The sequence below is a fragment of the Plectropomus leopardus genome, chromosome 8, assembly GCF_008729295.1.
Source record: "Plectropomus leopardus isolate mb chromosome 8, YSFRI_Pleo_2.0, whole genome shotgun sequence".
In the NCBI taxonomy this organism is placed as follows: Eukaryota; Metazoa; Chordata; class Actinopteri; order Perciformes; family Serranidae; genus Plectropomus; species Plectropomus leopardus.
Genome location: NC_056470.1, coordinates 1,485,817 through 1,505,793, shown reverse-complemented (window position 1 = coordinate 1,505,793; position 19,977 = coordinate 1,485,817). Strand labels below are relative to the sequence as shown.

The following is a 19,977-nucleotide window of genomic DNA, read 5'->3' as shown; positions in this document are numbered from 1 at the left end:
CCAGATTTAAAACAAACAAACAAATAAACAAAAAAAACTCCATACAAAATATGTTTACATCATATCATTAAAAAGTCATGGCATAATGTCATTAAAAATGCGGTAAAAAGTCACACTATAGAATGTCATAAAAATATAATTAAAAGAAGCCCTTTCATAGTATGCTGTCAAGAAGAAGAAAAGAAAAAATGTCATGGTATTGTTTGTCATTAAAAAGTCATGAAAAAAATAGTTATAATGTCTAGTATGTTATAAAAAAAATCCCCAAAAGTCATACTATAGTATTTCATCAAAATAAAAAACTCCATAGTATAGTACATCATCAAAAATAGAAAAAAGTGCAGTGTATAGTATGTCATTAAAAATACTTACATAAAGAAATCAAAGTATATTATGTGACTAAAAATGCCAGACGAAGTTATAGTGTAGTATGTCATTGAAAATACAATAAACAAATCATATTATAGCATGTCATTAAAATATAATTAGAAATCATAGTGTAGTATATCATAAAAATATCCTAAAACAGTAATTATACATATGCCCTTAAAATGTAAAGAATCATATAATAGTTTGACATTCAAAATGTCATGAAAAGTCATAGCATGGTGAGTCATCTAAAATCATAAAAAGTCATAGTATAGTATGACATTTAAGATATCATAACAAAGTTGATCTTTTCGTTAATATTCTCATTTCTTCTTCCGTACGTTTTTTGGTCAGCGACTCCTTCTGCATACTTTGTGCTATTTAAACCATTCAACTATCAGAACGTTCAGCTCCTTCAGGTCATCTGTGCTATGACTTTTCTCATTTTAACTCTTTAAACTCTGAAATATTAAGCTTTTTTCACTTTTTTTCTCTCATTGAAATGAATGGGAACATTTTTCAAATTCTCTTTAACCCACTCCACTTTGAAAGCCTACTGCTTCCTCATACTTTCAACTATACACTCCATTTCAACTTTAAACAGCTCAAAAGGCCTTCAACTCTTCTGGTATAATTCAGCTCTTTTGTATCTTTCACGGTTTTTGAATTTTGGTGATTTAAGTTTTATGCTTTTTTCAGATGATTTCTGCTGCCCACAGTATAAGGTCTTCATATGCAATTAATACATCAGAACGTAGGCATTTGAGTTTTCTTTCACCTCATATGCCAATCTAAGCCATAGGCTTAGTATTTGTATGCGTTTTCTGCCTCAGAGCAACAAGAGATCCCGTCCAGCTCCTGTTTGCTGCAATGTTGATTTCTCTCATCAAGTTTGAGCAAAACCCAGATGGAGGGACTTTATGAAACTGGATTTTCTCAGTCATTTTTCACTTTATTTACACATTTTACACATCAATCTGATGTGGTGCTCATTGTCCACTCATTTTGACAGTATAACATTTTTTAAGCACTCCTTCTCTGTATTTATCAGCTGTGACCATGACCTGTCACTGTCAGACACACAGGTGCTTCTAATTAGCAGGTCAGACCTCCATAGTATTAATGCTGCCACTGTCTGTCTCCATCTCTGTCTTTCTACCTGTCTCTGTCTGTCCCTCTCTCTCTGCGTGTCTTTGTCTCTCTGTCTCTCTGTGACTGTCTCTGTCTCTGTCTGTCTTTCTACCTCTCTCTCTCTCTTTGTCTGTCTTTCTGTCTCTCTTACTCTCTGTCTTTCTGTCTGTCTCTGTCTAAATCTCTTTGTCTGTCTTTCTGTGTCTCTCTGTCTTTCTTACTCTGTGTCAAACATGGTGCCATGCTGGTGTGTGCATGTTCCTCAACACACAGATGCCTCCTATAGTTAACAGATTCACTGTCGTTGTGTTTGTCTGTCTCTCTCTCTCTCTCTCTGTCTCCTTCTCTATCTCATTCTCTATCTGTCTCTTTCTCCGACTACTTCCCAATCACTCAGTGTGTCTCTCTGCCTGTCAATGTCTCTCTCTTTCTCTCTCTCTCTCTGACTGTCTCTGTCTTAGTCTCTCTATGTTTATCTCCCTGTCTCTTACTGTGTCTCTCTCTGTCTGTCAGTGTCTCCCCCTCTCTGTCTGTCCCTATCTCTCGTTTTTTTTCCCTCTCTGACTGTCTCTGTATTCCTGTCTATTTCTGATACTCTCTCCTTCTGTCTTCAGCTGTATGTTTCGACTTCAGAAACCTTGCAAATGTCAAAATGTTATGCTCCTCAAGGACATTTATGCCTAAAATATTAAACATTTATTATCCTAACCTTTTCAGTTGACATCAACTTCTTGCTATGACACACTCTTGCAGTTCAAGTTGTAGCTTCTTCACTTTAAAGCAGTTCAGCTTTCATTTCTGCCAGTTTTTCAGATATTTCCCTCAGTTTGTAATATGTCTCTGCATTTTCAGCTATGTATTTCTGCATTTTCAAACATGATCTCAAACTAATTTTTAGCTATCAGCATCCACATGCATGTTCCGCAGGAAATGCATTTTTTAGTATAATATGACATTCAAACTATCAGGAAAATGTCACCAGAAAGTATTTAAAATATAAAATGGAATGAAATAGAAAAAGGCAGTGTAAGATGTCATTAAAAATATTTTAAAATGGCATAGCGAAGTATGTCATAAAAAAAGTCAAAGTATAGTATGTCAACAAAAATATCATAAAAAGGTCAAAGTATAGTTTGCTATCAAAAAGGTCACAAAAAGCCAATATAGTATGCCAGCAAAAAAGTCATAGTATAGTGTCATCAAAACTTCAATGAAAAAGACATGGTTAAAAATGTCGTTGATGACATTATTTAAAAAAGCCATAATGTAGAATGACATTCAAACTAACAGAGAAAACAAATGTATAAAAAAGTCATAGAGTAGTATGTTGGTCAAAAAAATCTGACATCTAAAATAATGAAAGAATGTCATAGTGTAGTATTTTGTGTCAAATCATTAAAAAATATCATTGTATTTTAGGTGTTCAAAATCATTACAAAACATCACAGTATAGTATGTCATCACAATAATGAAAAATTGTCATACTGTAGTATGTCGTCCAAAATAGTAAAAAAAACCCCACAAATTTAGACAGTAGTCCAAAATTATAAAACATCTTCATAAAATACAGTGTCCTCCAAAATCATGGAATAAACGTAAAGTATGTCACCAACAATCATGAAAAAAATGTCATACTATAGAATTATAGTATTATGTAATATTAAGAAAAAACTTCATAGTATAGTATATTGTCCAAAATCATGAAAAAAAACACTATATCATAGATGATGATTTTTGATGATTTTTGATTTTTGAGTGACATACTATAGTATGACATTTTTGATTATTTTTGAGCACCATGTAACATTTTTGATGATTTTTGAGTGACATACTTTACTATGATGTGTTTGATCATTTTCAGCGACATATTATACTATGATGTTTTTGATGATTTTTTTTAGCACCATACAACAGTATGACATTTTGATGATTTTTTAGCGACATACTATAGTATGACGTTTTTAATGATTTTTGAGTAACATACTATACTATGATGTGTCTCGACATGGTATTTCATGTGGTTTTCAGCTGTTTTTTGGCCATGTTATATTTTGACATTTTTTACCATACTATACTATGTCGTTTTCAGCCATTTTTTTGAAAATTCTATATTGTGATGTTTTTGATCTTTTTTTTTCAACATGCTGTACTATAATGTGTCTCTACAAGCTATACTATGTCGTTTTCAGCCATTTTTTCGACATGCTATATTTTGATTTTTTTTGCCTTTTCTTCGACATGCTATACTATAACGTTTTTGATTATTTTTGAGCGCCATACTATAGTATGAGATTTTTGATTATTTATTTTGACGACATACTATTAATTGACGTTTTTGTTGATTTTTGAGTGCCATGCTATAGTATGAGGTGTTTGATGATTTCAACAAAAACGTCATAGTATATTTTGCCGCTCAATGATTAGCAAAAATGTCATAGTATGGTATCTTGCTAAAAACCATCATAAAAATCATAGTATAATATTGCGCTTAAAGATGATCAAAAAATCATAGTATAGTATGCTGCTCAAAAATCATCATTGGCATCATACTATAGTATGTCGCTTAAAATCATCAAAAATGTTTTACTATAGCAAAGTATTGTTTGGCAATAAAAAATGTCATAATAACAAGGCGTTCCGAAATAAGAAAAAACATCACAGTATTGCAAGTTGCTAAAAAAAATCATCATAGACTTCATAGTATAGTTTGTCGCTTACAAAAAACCCTCAGAACCCTCATACTATAATCATCAAAAACGTAATTGCATACTATGGCTCTCAAAATGAATAAAAAATGTCATAGTATAGTATGTCACTCAAAAAAATCATCAAAAATGCATCATTTACACCTGCCAGAGAGCTCCTCTTGTCCTCATTGATATTCCCTGTTGTGCTTAAGACCCTCTCAATGGGGACAGAGAAGGGTGGAGAAGTTTTCTGTTTGAGTTATAATGGAACTACAGAGTGGAACATTCCCAAAATGTCAGGAAGCACCTCAGCTACAGAATAGTAGGCCTACCGGCTTTGTTGTGATCTTTGCATATTTACATGTTGTTCTGCTTGTTGTTGGAAGGAATCAAACATCAGATATCAGTTTATTCTTTCAACATAACCGAGCTGGAGACTCACTACACCTGAACTCAAAGCACGAGCAGCATTTCCTCTCATCCTGTCACACACACACCTGGCGCTGGAGGGGGGAGACACTGAGCTGACGCTGGCTTACACCGGTGTGCCGCAGTTACTAAGAGCAGCAAGCATGGGAATAAATGACAGTATATTTCCTCCCTGTTTCCTGATGATCTAAATAAGTCGCTAAATGTGTTGCTTTTTAAATATAACCCCGCCCCGAGGATAGTAGTCCTCTCCTCCCGTCATCCTGGGACCTGAGATCGTCTTATTCTTTGAGGAATGATGAGGCCATTGTTTATTAACTTAACGGTAATATTTCAACGTGACTTACCTTGAAAATATCCTGCTACGCCGTCCACTCTGCTGTGAGCTAGCTCTGCTACATGTGCTGAGAATAGTGTAAACAATGGAGTCAGAGCGCAATCTGCTGGACTAACTACATAAATGAAACCATTGTAAAAAAAAAAAGGTTTTCTTAAGGGCACATATCGGTCGGGCTCTCTCTCTCTATATATATATATGTGTGTGTGTATATGTATATATATATATATCTACACACACACACACACATACACACATACAGTATGCATACAATCCATCCTGGAAGAGGGATCCCTCCTTAGTCGCTCTTCCTGAGGTTTCTTCCATTTTTTTCCCCTGTTACAGTTTTTTTGGGGGGAGTTTTTCCTTAGGCGATGTGAGGGTCTCAGGGCAGAGGGATGTCTTATGCTGTAAAGCCCTCTGAGGCGAACTGTGTTTTGTGATAATGAACTTTATAAATAAAATTGGCTTGACTTGACTTGACTTGACTTGACTTGACTTGACAAACACACACACACACACACACACACACACACACACACACACACACACACACACACATTATGACCACAGTCTCCTCCTCCTTGATACTGATGTTCGTGTTTAAGGTCTTAGGCTATCTATACACATTTGATATACTGGCATATTGTAGTAGATTTTTACATTTTACTTAAGAAAGTGAAGAGGAAACAAAAAATAGAATGCAAAGAAGGTATGAAACCGCTGGTTTGTCTTTTAATCATTTCAACATAACACATGACAACTCAAAGATACACTGTACTGTACAATAAGTCAATAGTTCTGTTGTTGTGTTCATCATCTCTTTGGATCAACCAATATACAAATCTGTCACTTCTACATTGCAGCAACTGATTGCATGTGAGATATGTAACAAAAAAGCAAAACTTCTCATTTTCTTCTTTTCTTTCTCCGAAGCACATCATTTATATAATTCTCCCTGTAGTTGATAAACTCCATGCTATATAAAATAGTGTAAGTGAATGCAAATATTCTATTTTCGTTCACCTTTTTTTCACCCTTTTTATTCCAGAGGTGGCTGTAATAGCAAGTGATAAAAATAAATTGGGCTATGTCACTAAACAAGATACACAAAGAGGTTGGAATGCAAGACTTACATTAAGCTAGAATATATAAAACTACATGTGGATGTTGCCTGCATCAGACAGTACCCAGTTTCTTACTAAAAGCAAAAAAAAAAAAGTAAAGAAAAGCGGGAAAGAAAGAAAGAGCATTATTAAAATCAAATCAGTTTCTCAAACTGATGAACAAATTCCCTTAAAATGTTTGTGTTCTGCACCTAGTAGTAAAAAGGAAGAGGTGAGGATAAGTGCATCCCTAGTAGGTGCAGGTCGAGGTAATGGAGCTACAGCCAGGCCGAGGAACAATATAACATCGCTGTCAGAGGTCAGTATATAGTATATACGTGCTAAGAGTCTTATTAATGTGGTTCCGTATCAGCTTAAAGTAAGGATGCCCATTTCTGCCAAAAAAGAGAGAAAAAAAACTGATGTAAAATTGTAATGAGATACTAAGTCAAAATTATGATAGTTAATAAAAACATTTAAGTCATAACTATCCTAATTAACACAATGTAGATGAAATTTTGATTTACTGAGTCAAGTGATAACTTTACATGTCCAGTATATATAGTAGTTAGGGTTGCAAATAACAGATTTTCACAGCATGATAAGGGTTGTGTTTGGTTGAACAAATATTTTATCACTATAACTGAAATTTGAAACAAATTTTAAATGGAGGTAAAAAGTAAAAAGTGTAAATAGTCTCCCATTTTAAAATAACTTAAGTAAAGTTAAAATATCTTCGTCCAGCTGAATTCTGCTTGGCTTGTTACTTAAATTGACCATTGTTATCTTGTCTAAGTTTTTGTGTTTTTTTCTTTTTTTTCATGCCTTTGCAGAAATGGACTTCCATACATATTGTGTGTGAATCCAGATAGAGGGCCCGTTTTCCCAGAAAAACTCAGAAATTAATTAATTTTGAGAAAAAAATCAGCTGGTGGTTCAATAGGAGTCAGATCTGTCGTCAGTGTATCACAGCTGCAAATATGGCCTGACCACAACTTTTTCACTCCTGTCTTAAATGATCTAAAAGTTAACGTAATGTAACGTAAAGTTAAGTAACATTAATTAGCTACATTTGATAGCTTATTACCCACTTTGCAATAAAAAACAGAAACTGCAATTCTTGTAACTCTGTGACACTACATATACATAATTCTGATTATGTATTTGTTTCTTCTGCAGGAACAACCAGCTCTGTGACCATGGCTTTAAGCTTTAAGTGCTAAGTTTTGGGGTCATTTCGAACTTCACTTTTTGCCCGTTACATGGTCTAAAAGTGGCGTGCAGATGGGTCTCTGTTGCAACAGCGTTTCATTGGCAGGTTGTGGTCAGGTTGTGGCTTTGACACTGCTGACAACGGTCCCACCGCCTCAGAATAACAGATATGTTGCTGTTCCTTTTCAGGCTCTTGGCTGTAGTGTTTGATTAGATAAATTTATGAGGGAGAAGGCAAAGCTGGTTACCCAAAAACAAAACAATTTCAAAGGAGAAGGGGCAAGGGGAGCTCTTATTTTAGAAGGATATTAGTGAAAAGTCTATCAAAAATACTGTTATTCTTTTGGAGAAGAGAAATACACAAAGGTTGATAAAGTCTACACATCAAACTAATGGCACATACATATACAGGATCAATACAAAATTAAAAACATATGAACATATAAGCTGAAATTTTAAAAGAAAAAAATACTCTTTTTTTTTTAAAGGTTGAAAGTGCTAGAATTCAGATTAGCTCACAGAAACCCAGGGAGGACAAACTTAATACATGCCAAAAGCTTTCTTCAACTTTTTTTTAAAGGGCTAAATTAATATTTGTTGCAAAAATATAAATGTTCAATTTGATTGCTACAAATTTGGCTTAAGCCAAGAGGGTTTTTTCTTAAAAAGTACCCTTTTTTTAAGCACATATAAAGATCAAATTTGAATTTTTTTCTTTTTTAATATATCATGAAATCTCAGAAAGGTGCTGACAGCTAAATCTTTTTAGGATCAATAAAGTCATTATTAAAACAATGACTTTCCAGGGGGGAAGACTAATAAAATAAAGTTTCAAATTAGTTCAGAACTTGAATTATAAAATCTATGATTTGAGCAACAAGGTTGTAATTAAACAGTCAGACTGTGGGGAAGCTTTTCCTACATCAGTGCTTGCCGATTCTGAATTTTCAGCTGCTCCAACCTCCCGAGGGGAATATTCACCTGCACTGTAAAGTCTGAGAAGTTGATCTTAAAAAAAAAAAATCTAGGAAATCGATTGCATTGAAAAAGTAAAGTTAATATAGCTATAAGTCCTAAGTTATGTTTCTTCAGTATCTGAAATTTGGTTAAATTTACTTCATTTCATTGTAATTCTGCTGGTTGCAAACAATCAAGCACATTTCTACACATTCTGTAACATGTCAACAAAGCAGAACTTACAAATTTACAGGTATCCAAACTCCTCTACATGCAAAATCCTTTTCATCATGATACAAATACATGAAACTGTTCAGTTAAGACTAACATGGTTTACTTCAAAACTTAAGTAGCTGTCACTTAGAAAGAACAAGTTAATTCAACTTGTCATTTTTAAGTTGCAGCAACCTCACAAAATTAAGTAAATACAACTTAACTTAATTAAAATTAACAATTAGATATGAAGTGACAATAAATTTAAAGTATTAGTTATATTTACTTGGCTTTGTCAAGGCAATCAGTTTGCTAGATTTTTTAAAGTAAGCTCACTAGTGAGTTTACAGCACGTCTAAAACACAGAGGTCGTCAGCTGCTCATCACCGGGGGTTTCGTATCCTACAGTATCGAAAAAAATCAGGTAACACTCGTAGCATTTTGTAACAAGCAATTGTGCAAAAATGTAGTTTCTTCTCCCCAGGTTTTGGTAAGAAAAAAAATAAAAATAAAACAAATAAAAATGAGGTGATGTGTTGTGTTGTTTTTCGAGGTCCTGTTTTATACAAACAGAAAATAATATATCATAGGACAACAAACAAAACAAATATATGACTATGAGCAAATACCCCAAGTTGTGCAGTCAGTCATGCGTCCCCCCCTGTGCTTTGAATGTCAAAGCCTGGGAATGGGGTGACTGCGTTCTTGCGGATATTTTCAGACCCTTTACCTTTGACTCTACAAAGCAGCTGAGAGAGGAGGAGGAGGAGGAGGAGAAGTACAGAGGGGATGGGGCCCGGGGGATGATGAACACTTTGTTGGTTCGGTTTGTGCATGTTTTCAGCTTGCTGTCCATCTTGCAAAAAAATAAAAAAAAATAAAAAAAAATTGAAATGTTCTAGTGGTCTACAGTTGTCGTCCATCAGCAACCGTAGCTAAAAGCAGCAATATGTTTTTTTTTTAACGTTTCATTTCTATGTGCTATGTTTTTCCTGTTTTTTTTCTTTGTTTTTACTCAAATGGTGATCGGGGCCCGCCTGTGGTGTGACGACTGCCATCGGCAACTCTCGACTGCATGGAATGACATTTCCGCACAAAATCACACGCGACGCGGGCACCGTGTGACATCGTGGTTGTGCAAGGTGTCACGCCACAGACGGCGTTAGATAAAGAGCACCTATTACACTTTGAAGCTTAGGTTAACTTTGGGCTCAGGTTTTTTTTTATAGGCTGGTGGTGAATGGTTAGAAAGGATCTAAACTCCCGAGACGTCCGCTGAGCTCGCGGTGAGGTTTCCACCCACAGCACAGGGGTTAAGTCATCGAAGTCATCGACTCATCGGCCATCCGTGTCAGCATCCCAACAATCTATCTAGTTCAAATCCTAATTGATTATTAAGCCACTAACAGCCATCTATAGACACTTCCCATCCACAGTTTTGATTCCGCTATACTAACTCAAGTACATGTAAAGGTAAAGATTGGATATGACAGAGAAAGCTTAAGGGAAAAAGCTAATACTTCATCCATTTGTTTGATCAAAAAAAAAAGCAAGATACACACAAATGTAAACCTGCCAGACATCAAAAAACATCAGTTTTAATACGTCTACCTAAAATACACCTTACTGAGATAAAAGCAATAATAATATTCATTTTTGAGATATTTCGTACACTGCAATAACATTCTTTAACACATTTTTACTCATCTGTCACTGAAGTTCTTTTGTTTTGTTTTTTGTTGCCATTCACATATGTCAGGGTTCATCATTACCATGATGATGCATCTTTTTTTTTAAAAGACTGCCTAAAAGATGTGTTTGTTCCAAAAAGATATTTTAGGTATATGTTGAGCAGCAGAGTAACAGCTGCAATTCTCGTTATGCAATTATGGTGGGAGCTTTTAAAGATAACTGTTAGAAGGAAGGTGAAGGAAGGAGAGTGAGGAGAAAGTCTCTGTTTTCAGGCAGCGGAAACCTCGAGAAGTCACGAGGAAGAAGACGAAGATTTTCCGAGGAGATTCTAAAGGGCAAGTGCCTTTAAAAAAAAAAAAAAGTGCTTCTCTTGGGGGCGCAGTAAAAAAAAAGCCAGCGTGATATGACATAATTTTCACACATTTTCACTCACATTTCTATGTTTTTTTTTCTCCTTTTCTTTTAAAATGTGTGTTTTTTTAGTGAGCTATTTTCATTCCAACTGACCTGACTCTAGGAGTAAATTAGTTACAGTTAAAAGAAAATAATTAAGAAGCTAAGTAATGTACAGCTATGGATAGGGGTCAGCAACAAAACATATTTTAGCCACCCAAAAAGGTCCAACCTAAAAAAAAAATATCAGTTTAAGTGTACTCTATATTTAAAGTATTTTCACTGCTTTACGTTTCCATGAGACGACCCATTTTGACAGGGAAACCATTAACAGCTTCAGTTCCCCGTCTATGCTCTTGTGAAAACCCACCAGACTCCATTAAGAAAAACAGTAATTTTAGCTCGCTAAACACAAGAATTGCAGGTCTCCCACTGCTTTGATCAGTTAGTTTGTGTAACTGTGTGACTTCAAATTAATCCTTTAAATGCTAAACTCACAAAATAACACAGAAAAACTTGACTGATGGAGGTAGCAGTAGAGCAGCAGCTCCTGTGTTCAGAGATGTTAAATTATACTTTTTATCAATGGATTTTGGTTTCAAAGAGAGCGAAATAATGGCTTAATTTTTCCGTCTGAAATCAATGTCTGACATTAAAGTAAAGTAGTACTCTTAATATTGCAAACATTTAACCCTTTGAAACCTGGAGCGACGTCACTTTTCTTTTGCTGCTTTCAGAAGCCTTTCACAAGTATTTAAACCTTTAAACCCTTAGAAAATTGGTAATAATAAAAACATTGGGGGGAAGGCAATGAGAGAAAGAAGTATTAAACAGATTGAAAGAAATTAGTGAATTAAATTTTTCTCCAAAGCTAGGAAAATGTCTGTGGGTGTAATAATCATAATTATATATTTAAAAAATGATAAAGAATAATCATCATTTTTAAGCACCTTTTTCAGATCATTACATTGTTCTTTTTCACTTTTTTGTTGCTAATTTTCAGGTAATTTTCTTTCTTGCTAATTGCCTTCTTCTCACGTTTTTGAAAGAAATCAAGCCAATTTGCTCAGTTATACTGAAATTATTATTATTATTTTTTTAGGTGGCTAAAATATGTTTTCTTGCTGTCCCCCTCCACAACTGTACCTTTTTTAGCTTCCATGTCAGACTCATGCCTGTTTCTCCAAACTGGGGATGTGCCGGCCTACATCTACTGTATGTAATATATTGTCTATGGATAAGTACCCCATCCAACTTCAAATAATCTGAACTATATCTTTAAGAGCACTTTTTTTTATTTGCAGGGGGGACTTTTGTGTCTCTAGTCATCTAGAGGAGCTTTTTAGAGTTAAGGCTCAATCGTTGACTCAGTGTCTTTATCTCTTCGTTCCTTCGCTGGGGGCGAGAGAGAGGAGGGTTTCTCCATACTGATCGTGACGTTTAGGTTATTATAGTTGGTGGTTCAAAAACTCAAGATGAGACACATTCTACCATGTTCTTACATTTGGAAAAGAAAAATAAAGTAAAACAAAATATCCACTTCAAACTATATTTTTTTTCTGGGTCACAACAAGACAGATAATCTTCACTAAAAAATTATCTTTGATTTTTTTTTTTTATATTATTACTTAAAGTATGCAGTACCACGCCTTTTGGCCTACTGATCCTGCCCTCTATACTACTAAATAAGGGGATGGAAGGGGGATAAAAGTAACTGGAAATAAAAAGGTTGGGTTAATACATTGTTATAACTATAGGATAAGGGGGGGATTAAAAAAAGCCCAAATAAAAGCTGCTTCAACTTCTTTTTTACCTTTTCCTTTTTTTGTTCAAAGGGGTTTAACTTTCTTGTAAGGCTCAATCAAAAGCTTTTGTGCACTTTCATTTAAGGCTTCTAAGTGTTCACTTATTTATTCTAATTTTCTGACTTTGTCACCTGGCCGCGTAAAGAACTACAGCCCCAGATCGGGGCTGTGATGGCGGGGCCGAGGCCTGGCTCTCTCACTGGAAGGCCTGGTGGAAGCGAGGCAGCGTGGTGGTGCTAAGGCTGGAGCTGAACACTGGTGGGAGGGGGTGCAGGGGTCCGAGGCCCAGACCCCCGCTGGAGCTCTGCTGCTCCTGAGGTTGCGGTTGCAAAGAGGTAAGAGGTGCCGTGGCGACGGCGGCTGCTGCCGCGGCGACTGCTGCAGCATGGGGCTCGGCAGCGTGCAGAGATGAGGAAGATGAGGAGGAAGAAGAGGAGGGGGTCGCGGATGAGGTGTAGCCCATCACCAGGCCTCCCGTGCTCATGGGGGCGCTGTAGGGAGGCAGGTTGAGGGGCAGGAAGCCCAGCAGGTGGGAGAAGTCCATGTTAGCAGCACACAGAGACTCAGCGATCACCGCAGGGCTCTTGGACAGGAGGTGATCCCCGCAAAGCTCGTCCACGAGGCCCGAGGTGGGCTCCAGTCCGTCCTTGGGGGGTGAGGCAGCAGCATGCGGCTCTACAGAGGGAACCGGGCCTGGCGAGCCACTCTGCAGATCCATGAGGAAGCTCTCCATCTCCACTTTCAAGGGCTTGTCCAGCAGGTATGAGGTAGATCCCAGCTGGTATTTGGGGGCTGGCTGGGGCTGGTGCTGCTGCTGGGGAGCCGGAGGCTGGTGGTGTGGGGGCAGCGGAGGGGAATGGTGGTGGTGGTGATGGTGGTGATGATGGTGGTGGTGGTGGGAGTGTGGGTGAAGAGGTCCAGGCGACTCCATGTGACAGCCCATGCCCATAGCTGCAGACAGGGGGCTGGGCATCAGGGATGGGTGTGGGTGACCCACCCCAGAATTAGACATGGCCTGGAGATGGTGGGGGTTGTACATGCCCATTGGAAAAGGGGCACCACTGGGGAACGGTTTGCCCGTCATGGGGTCTTTATTGGGACCCATGCCGCACATCATGGGGCTGAGCTCCTCCTTCACAGAGCATGGTGGTGACCCAGAGGCTAAAAGACCTAACATGTCAGGAGGCTCCGTCTTGATCTTCAGCAGCTCCTGCGAGTGGCTCTTCTTCACGTGGCGGGTCAGGTGGTCCTTCCTGCCGAAGCGCTGGGCACAATACTGGCATAGGAAGTCCTTTCGACCCGTGTGGACCACCATGTGCCGTCTCACATCCTTCCGCGTGTAGAAACGACGATCACAGTGGTCGCATGGGTGTTTTTTCTCCTTGGCGCCACCTGAAGACTTCCCGGAGTGGCTCTTTAGGTGCTCCAAGAGCACGGGCGTGCTCTCGTAGCTCTGCATGCACACTTTACAGGTGAGATCTCCTGCCGTAGCAGAGTGCATGGCCACATGGCGCTTGTATCCCAGCTTGGTGTTGTAGTGCTTCCCACACTCCTCGCACTTGAAGGCCTCTTTGTTGGGGTCATGCGTCTGCAGGTGGTTCTTCAGGTGGTCTTTGCGGTGGAACATTTTCTCACAATACGAGCACTGATGGGTCTTCTGTGGAGAGTGTGTGGCCATATGCCTGCAAAAGGAACAAGAGGATCTGTAAATAGTTGGGTTGTTTCAGGAGAAGATACACATTCTTTGTCTCATTGTCACATTTACTCAGCAGTCTGTCAGGCATGTGCGCGCTAAAGCGAGGGATGAATTCCTTTCAGTCAAACCCCTTGTGTCCATATATACATAAATGAGTCACAGTGGTTTGCAGCCATGACCCAAAATGAGTCTCAGAACCACTTCCTGTAATTCACCAGACTCCAAACATCCCAGTATGTTGATGAGTTTTAGACGGAGGGCCCTCGTTAAACAAGCTGTAGCACAGGGTCCACAGTGCATGGCGCAAGTGCTTTTAGGGCGTTTCCAGTTCTTTTACTGGTTAAAAAGCCATAATTTGGGCAAAATGTAAGACACAAGGGGAAAATCCCTTAATCAACCCTTTGAAACCTGGAGTAATATACTTTTTCTTGTGCTGGTTTTTAGATGCCTCTCACAAGTATTTAAACCTTTGAACCCAAAGCAGATCGATGTGATTTTTCTTCTATAAGCGATAAAAGACAATGAGCAACTTGATAAGAAATATTCCAAGAAGTGCAAGAAATTAGTGGGTTTTGAAAATAATTTTTAAAAAGCTAGAATAAAATGTCTAGAGAAAAAAATAGGGAAAACTATAATTATCATAATTCCACATGTAAAATTATGTTAGAGAATCCTTAAAAAATTTTAAAATTTTTTCAAGGTAATTTGTTGTCAGATTTCAAATCAAACCACTTCTTTTTAACCTTATCTGTACTGCGCCCTCCTCCAGATACAGCACTCACAGAGCATGTAATTGCATACCATGCATCTTTTTAGTGTGTGATTTTATATCCAGAATTAACGCGACAAAATATCCCTGCTCGTCTGCGGTTCACTTCCTGCAGCAGTACCTCCATTTCAGAACTACTAAAGTTCTTTTTGCCTTTTGATTCCGGTGCTCTGTCTATATATTTTTCGACTTTCCCTTTAGATAGCTCTTTGTGACTTAAGTCTGTGTATGCTCACGGCCCTTCAGTCTCATGCCCTTTTAAGGCCATTAGCAGGTTTTTACTTCTGCTAACTAGGGACAACTGGCACGCGCTTTCAGTTTACGAGGAGATTGGCATTCATCAATCTGAGAACAATTTGTGCGAGCAAGTTTTCTGAAGAACTTATTTAAGAACAATTTAAGAAAATACTTAGGGAGATATTAGTGAATGATACGCAATGTCTGTATGAACGAGACAGCTGCAATCGCGGGCAGCACATGTGTGACGCTGTGACGGTACGTTAAGGAGCGATCACAGCGAGATGGTTTGTGCTAGGCGCGACTGCTCCAAAACCACCTTGGAAGTGCATCTGGAAAAACTGAGCCTGTGGAGTGGGGCTGCGTGTGTGGCCAAAATGGACATCGACAACTGCAGACTCAGGTGATCATTCTTGGGCTGGGGTGAGATAGACTTGATTCTGGTGTTTGTTTGTTTCCTGAAGATCAAGTGATGACTTTCAGGTTCACACATATTGAATTTGATTGAATTTATTAAGTTGCTGATCAGAGATTCTGAGAACGCTAAATAAGCAATGACTCATGCAGTTTTTCAAAGTTTGTGATCTGACCAACATGATTACCTGAAGAGTTTGTATTTGGAGCTGAAGGCCTTAGGACAGTGCGGCTGTGAGCAGTGGAAGGGTTTCTCTCCTGTATGACTCAAGGCGTGGAGCCGGAGTTTCTCCTGTGAGGCGAACAGGGCCCCGCACACCAAACACTCGTTCCCACTCGCTTTCCCTACCTCTTCTCCTTCCTCTTCCCTCTCCCTCTCTCTCTCTTTCCCCCTCTCTCGCTCTCTCTCTCTCTCTGTCCGTGGCAGCGGGGCGGCGCTCCCAAACAGCTTGGCGGCAGTCCGTCGTCCCTCTTCCTCCGGCGTCAGTGCGGTAATACGGTGTGAGGCATCGGCGGCAGCAGCTGCCATGGCAGCCCTAGAGTGCCGCTGCCATGAAAAGTCACTTGTGGCTCCCCTGCCTTGCAGGCTCAACGTGGGAAGGTGTGAGGAGGCTTGACGAAAAAGAAGGCACACGAGAGCTCACAGGAAGGGCCAACGATCCAGCGGAAACATCAAGGTAAGCCAAAATCTGAGGTGAGATAGAAAGTACATGCTTTAGAACTAACTGTTTCCAAGTTTGTGGCAACATTAAACACATTTTTCTTATAAAGCCAGCTGTTTACCTCTTCAAATACTACTTGTCCTACTTCTGTCTCAGCACTTTCCTTCTCTTTCTGTAGTTCGGTTGCTCCTCTTCTTCACTCTCTTGTTCTCTCCTCCTCACCCAGTCCCAACAGCTATGGTTGGCGGTGAGTGGGAAACACTGCTCTGCATTTTTACTGTCCTGCAAGGAGAGAACAAACAAGACAAACATGAGGGTGAGTTGACAAAAATTGACTCCAGAGTCCTTTTATTATAAAGCAAAGTTTCACATTCAAAATGACTATTTGTATATCAATTTGCCATTTTCCCATATTTATTTCTCTGTGGTAACCCGTCACAAACTGACCTGGACAGTTCCTTTGGAGCGCAATTGGAATATGTATACTGTTCAGTTATGTATTGCTCCACATTTTCTGAGCACAGAGCGTACTCTGGGTACAGATGGAGCAGCAGTGAATCTAATCTTAATTGCTCATTGGGCTGGGTCTACTAGTCTGCATTCAATGCCTCTGCAGCAGCTGCTCCGCTCGTCCATGAATCTCATGTTTTCAGCTCTGATCACATTTACATAGCAATTATCCACCCCCCAACTCAAACTGCTGCTGAAGTAAAATAGAGAAGGGACACACGATGATAAAAAAAGGCACACACACACATTTAAGATCTAAATAAAAGGGTCAAATTTGCAGAACCCACCCACCAACCCCATTATCAACTACCACCACACATGGATTCTTATTCTGTGGGAAACACTGCAGTTTGTCATACCGTGCAACCTGTAATCCATGAAGAAATCATTTTTCTTGTATGCCTCCACAGAAAACTGCGTACATATTGATTGACTGATTGGATTTAACAACAGCACACCTATATCTAAACATCCATTTACAAACACAATTCACGCACTATTATAAGAAGCTCATTTATCCAGTCGTATACTCAATACTTTGCAAACATTTTAGACAAATTGCATACGTAGGTTGATTTTACTTTAAAAAATCTAGGAAATCAAAAAAATGCGAAGTAAACTTAACATTTAGATAAAAAGTAAACATAAATTAAGATTTATAGTTGTATTTACTTTCCACTTTTAAGGCAATTGATTCCAAGATTATTTTAAGTAAGACCAAGTTGCCAGATTTTATAGTGTATTAAGTAAATGTCTGGATAAATAAGACTTGTATTATACCCCAGGAGTTGGGTTAGTTTGTGAATGGTTGTGTTATTATAGTTTAGCTGTTAAACATGGACCCCAATCAATAAATTCATCAATATGCTCACATTTTTTTCCTGGTGGCATGCAAGAAAAACAAAGTTTTCTTTACAAATTCAAGGTAACACTGCATGACTAACTGATACACATACAGTCATTGCTCCAGTGTTACTTGCCAAATTGCAAGAAAATGCATTAATGCAGACAACACCTCTGAAATCTGAAATGAAAATGAAACCTCACAAAGCTGAATTATACAGGCTTGACTTGAATTATTTGAATGTTGCTTGCAGATTTTCAGTTTCCTCTGAGCTCACTAGGGGGAGCTGAACGACAAGTCTGACTGAAAACCGCAAAGGTAGAGCCCCCCCCCCCCCCCCAAAACAAAAAAGATTTCTCTAGATGACTCCCATTCACACCTCCGGCACATTTATTTGTGTGACCAAATGTGATGTCTAGATGAAATAACATAACCTCATCCCTAATGTTTGTCTTCAGATGACAGAACGGTGCATGGAGCCAGCTTAGTGTGTTTTTATGTGTGTACATGTATGTGCTTGTTATGAAACTGGATAAGGCTCCTGTAATCCTTGGGGAAACACACAAACACACACACAGCCCCCGAGGTAGAGGGAGGGCTGCGGTGGTTGGGGGAGAATGGGGGTGGGTGGGCAGTGTTTATGCCACAAATTTCCTAGAACCAGCACCACCTATTAACATGAATTCAACAAATTCCTGACAACAGCAAAAACAGTGGCAAATTTTGAGGTGAAAAACTGCACCAAAAACAGCTACCGACCTGCAGTTGTTTATTAAAATAAACCACAAACTATATTAACTTGTGTGCTCCGAGAGACCGCTGAACTCTCTCCCTGTCATTTCTGCATTCCCTTATTTACCCTCAGTGACCTCTGTGACCCCTGCTTGCTAACACACCAGCTAAGTCCAAGGTTGAGCGGACACAGCACTGATCACAGTGTTAGCCGTGCTCCGAGCGCCGGTCACGTGAACCCAGAGTGCATATAAGTATCGTAAACACATGGGGGCATATGTGACAGAATGCACACACACCCACACACCCACACAAACACACACATGCACCGAATCTGCACATGCATACACAACTCCACATGTACTGGCATCCTTTCTGTGTGAGAGGTCGATGAGTTAGGAAAGACTGCAAATATGTTGGAATCTGCTCTTGAGTGCTTTTGCAGATGCTTATATTTACATGTTTACATAGAATGCACAAACATGTATCCACAGGTTGGCGCATGTGGCTAACACATGTATGAGAGCTGTGTGTTCATGTAATTTCGTCTGCACTTTGCGTGCCTGTGTGCTCACGTATGTCTCAGTGTGCACATACATGTGTGTTGGTTCTAATAATGTATGTGTGTTTACAGTGGTGGTTAAGAGGACCTGACAGCTGTAGCGTTGTGTGGTGGTCATCACCCAGCAGGGAGGGTGCAGGGGGGTGACACCCGTCCCATTGACCACCCTCAGGGAGCCCGGCTCTATTGTACGGCCTACCCACATCGCACATTCCTGGCCTGAACCATGCCGTGTCTCCCTGTCTCTCTCCTCCGCACACAACAGCACATGCAACACACAGAGTTCTGGTCACACCGAATGCAACATCATGTACACACCCTCTCCCCCCACAAGCCGGCATGCTCAAACACACTCACAAAGGCGCGCACACAGACAGGCAGATACAGAACAATGCAGAAAGTCCACCATCAAGTTATAGAAATAAACCAAATAGAGCTTGAACACAAAGGGCACACCATGACAGGCCAAGTGGAGCGCTAACTTCACACATGGATGCCCTCAGGTTTGAACAAGCTTAAATGACTGACCTATACAACAATTGTGTTATGCTTGCATTATGAATACATAACATAAAACTCTAAAAAAAAATGTTTTAGTTACTCTACATTTGAGGTAGGGGGATCGATACAGTATAGTATTGCAATATTTTGTGTGGCACTGTTACATTGATACACAGAAGCCAATTTATGATTTTTTTGATTACGTAAACTATTAATTAATTAATTCTTTCAGTTTAATAGATACATTTTGCTGCCATAAAAATGAAGTGAGATGAACATACTGAAATCTTCGTCTTACAAGATTGAATAGATGGTGGTTAAGTTTTTAATTTCCTATGGAAAAATGCTATAAATCGTATATGCTAATGCAAATATCAAAATATCACAAAAAAATTAAAAATTCAATATCATATTGTGACTTAAGTTTTATTATAATATTGTATCATGACTTAAGCATTGTGAAAACGTATCATGACTAACTATTGCTATAATATCGTATTGTGACAAAAGTATTGCTATAATATTGTCTTGGTACTAAAGTGTTGCAATAATACCATATTGTGACTAAAGTATTGCAATAATATCGCATTGGTACTAAAGTATTGCGATACTATCGTATTGTGACAAAGGTATTATGATTATATTGTATAATGACTAAAGTGTTGCAATAATATTGACTAATGACTTAAGTATTGTGATAATATCGTATTGTCATTAAA

General features: G+C 38.7%; 1 protein-coding gene across 1 annotated transcript; it reads right to left on the bottom strand.

The window, feature by feature from the left end:
• Nucleotides 1-11,637: 11,637 nt before the first annotated feature.
• On the bottom strand, nucleotides 11,638-16,379 carry plagl2 (pleiomorphic adenoma gene-like 2). Its single transcript, XM_042491811.1, has 3 exons — nucleotides 16,231-16,379; nucleotides 15,636-16,136; nucleotides 11,638-14,013 (listed from the first exon to the last, which is right to left on the bottom strand). The coding sequence occupies exons 2-3, from the start codon at nucleotides 15,974-15,976 to the stop codon at nucleotides 12,528-12,530; spliced, it is 1,827 nt and encodes a 608-aa protein (XP_042347745.1). The 5' UTR covers nucleotides 15,977-16,136; nucleotides 16,231-16,379; the 3' UTR covers nucleotides 11,638-12,527.
• Between the last annotated feature and the right edge of the window lie 3,598 nt (nucleotides 16,380-19,977).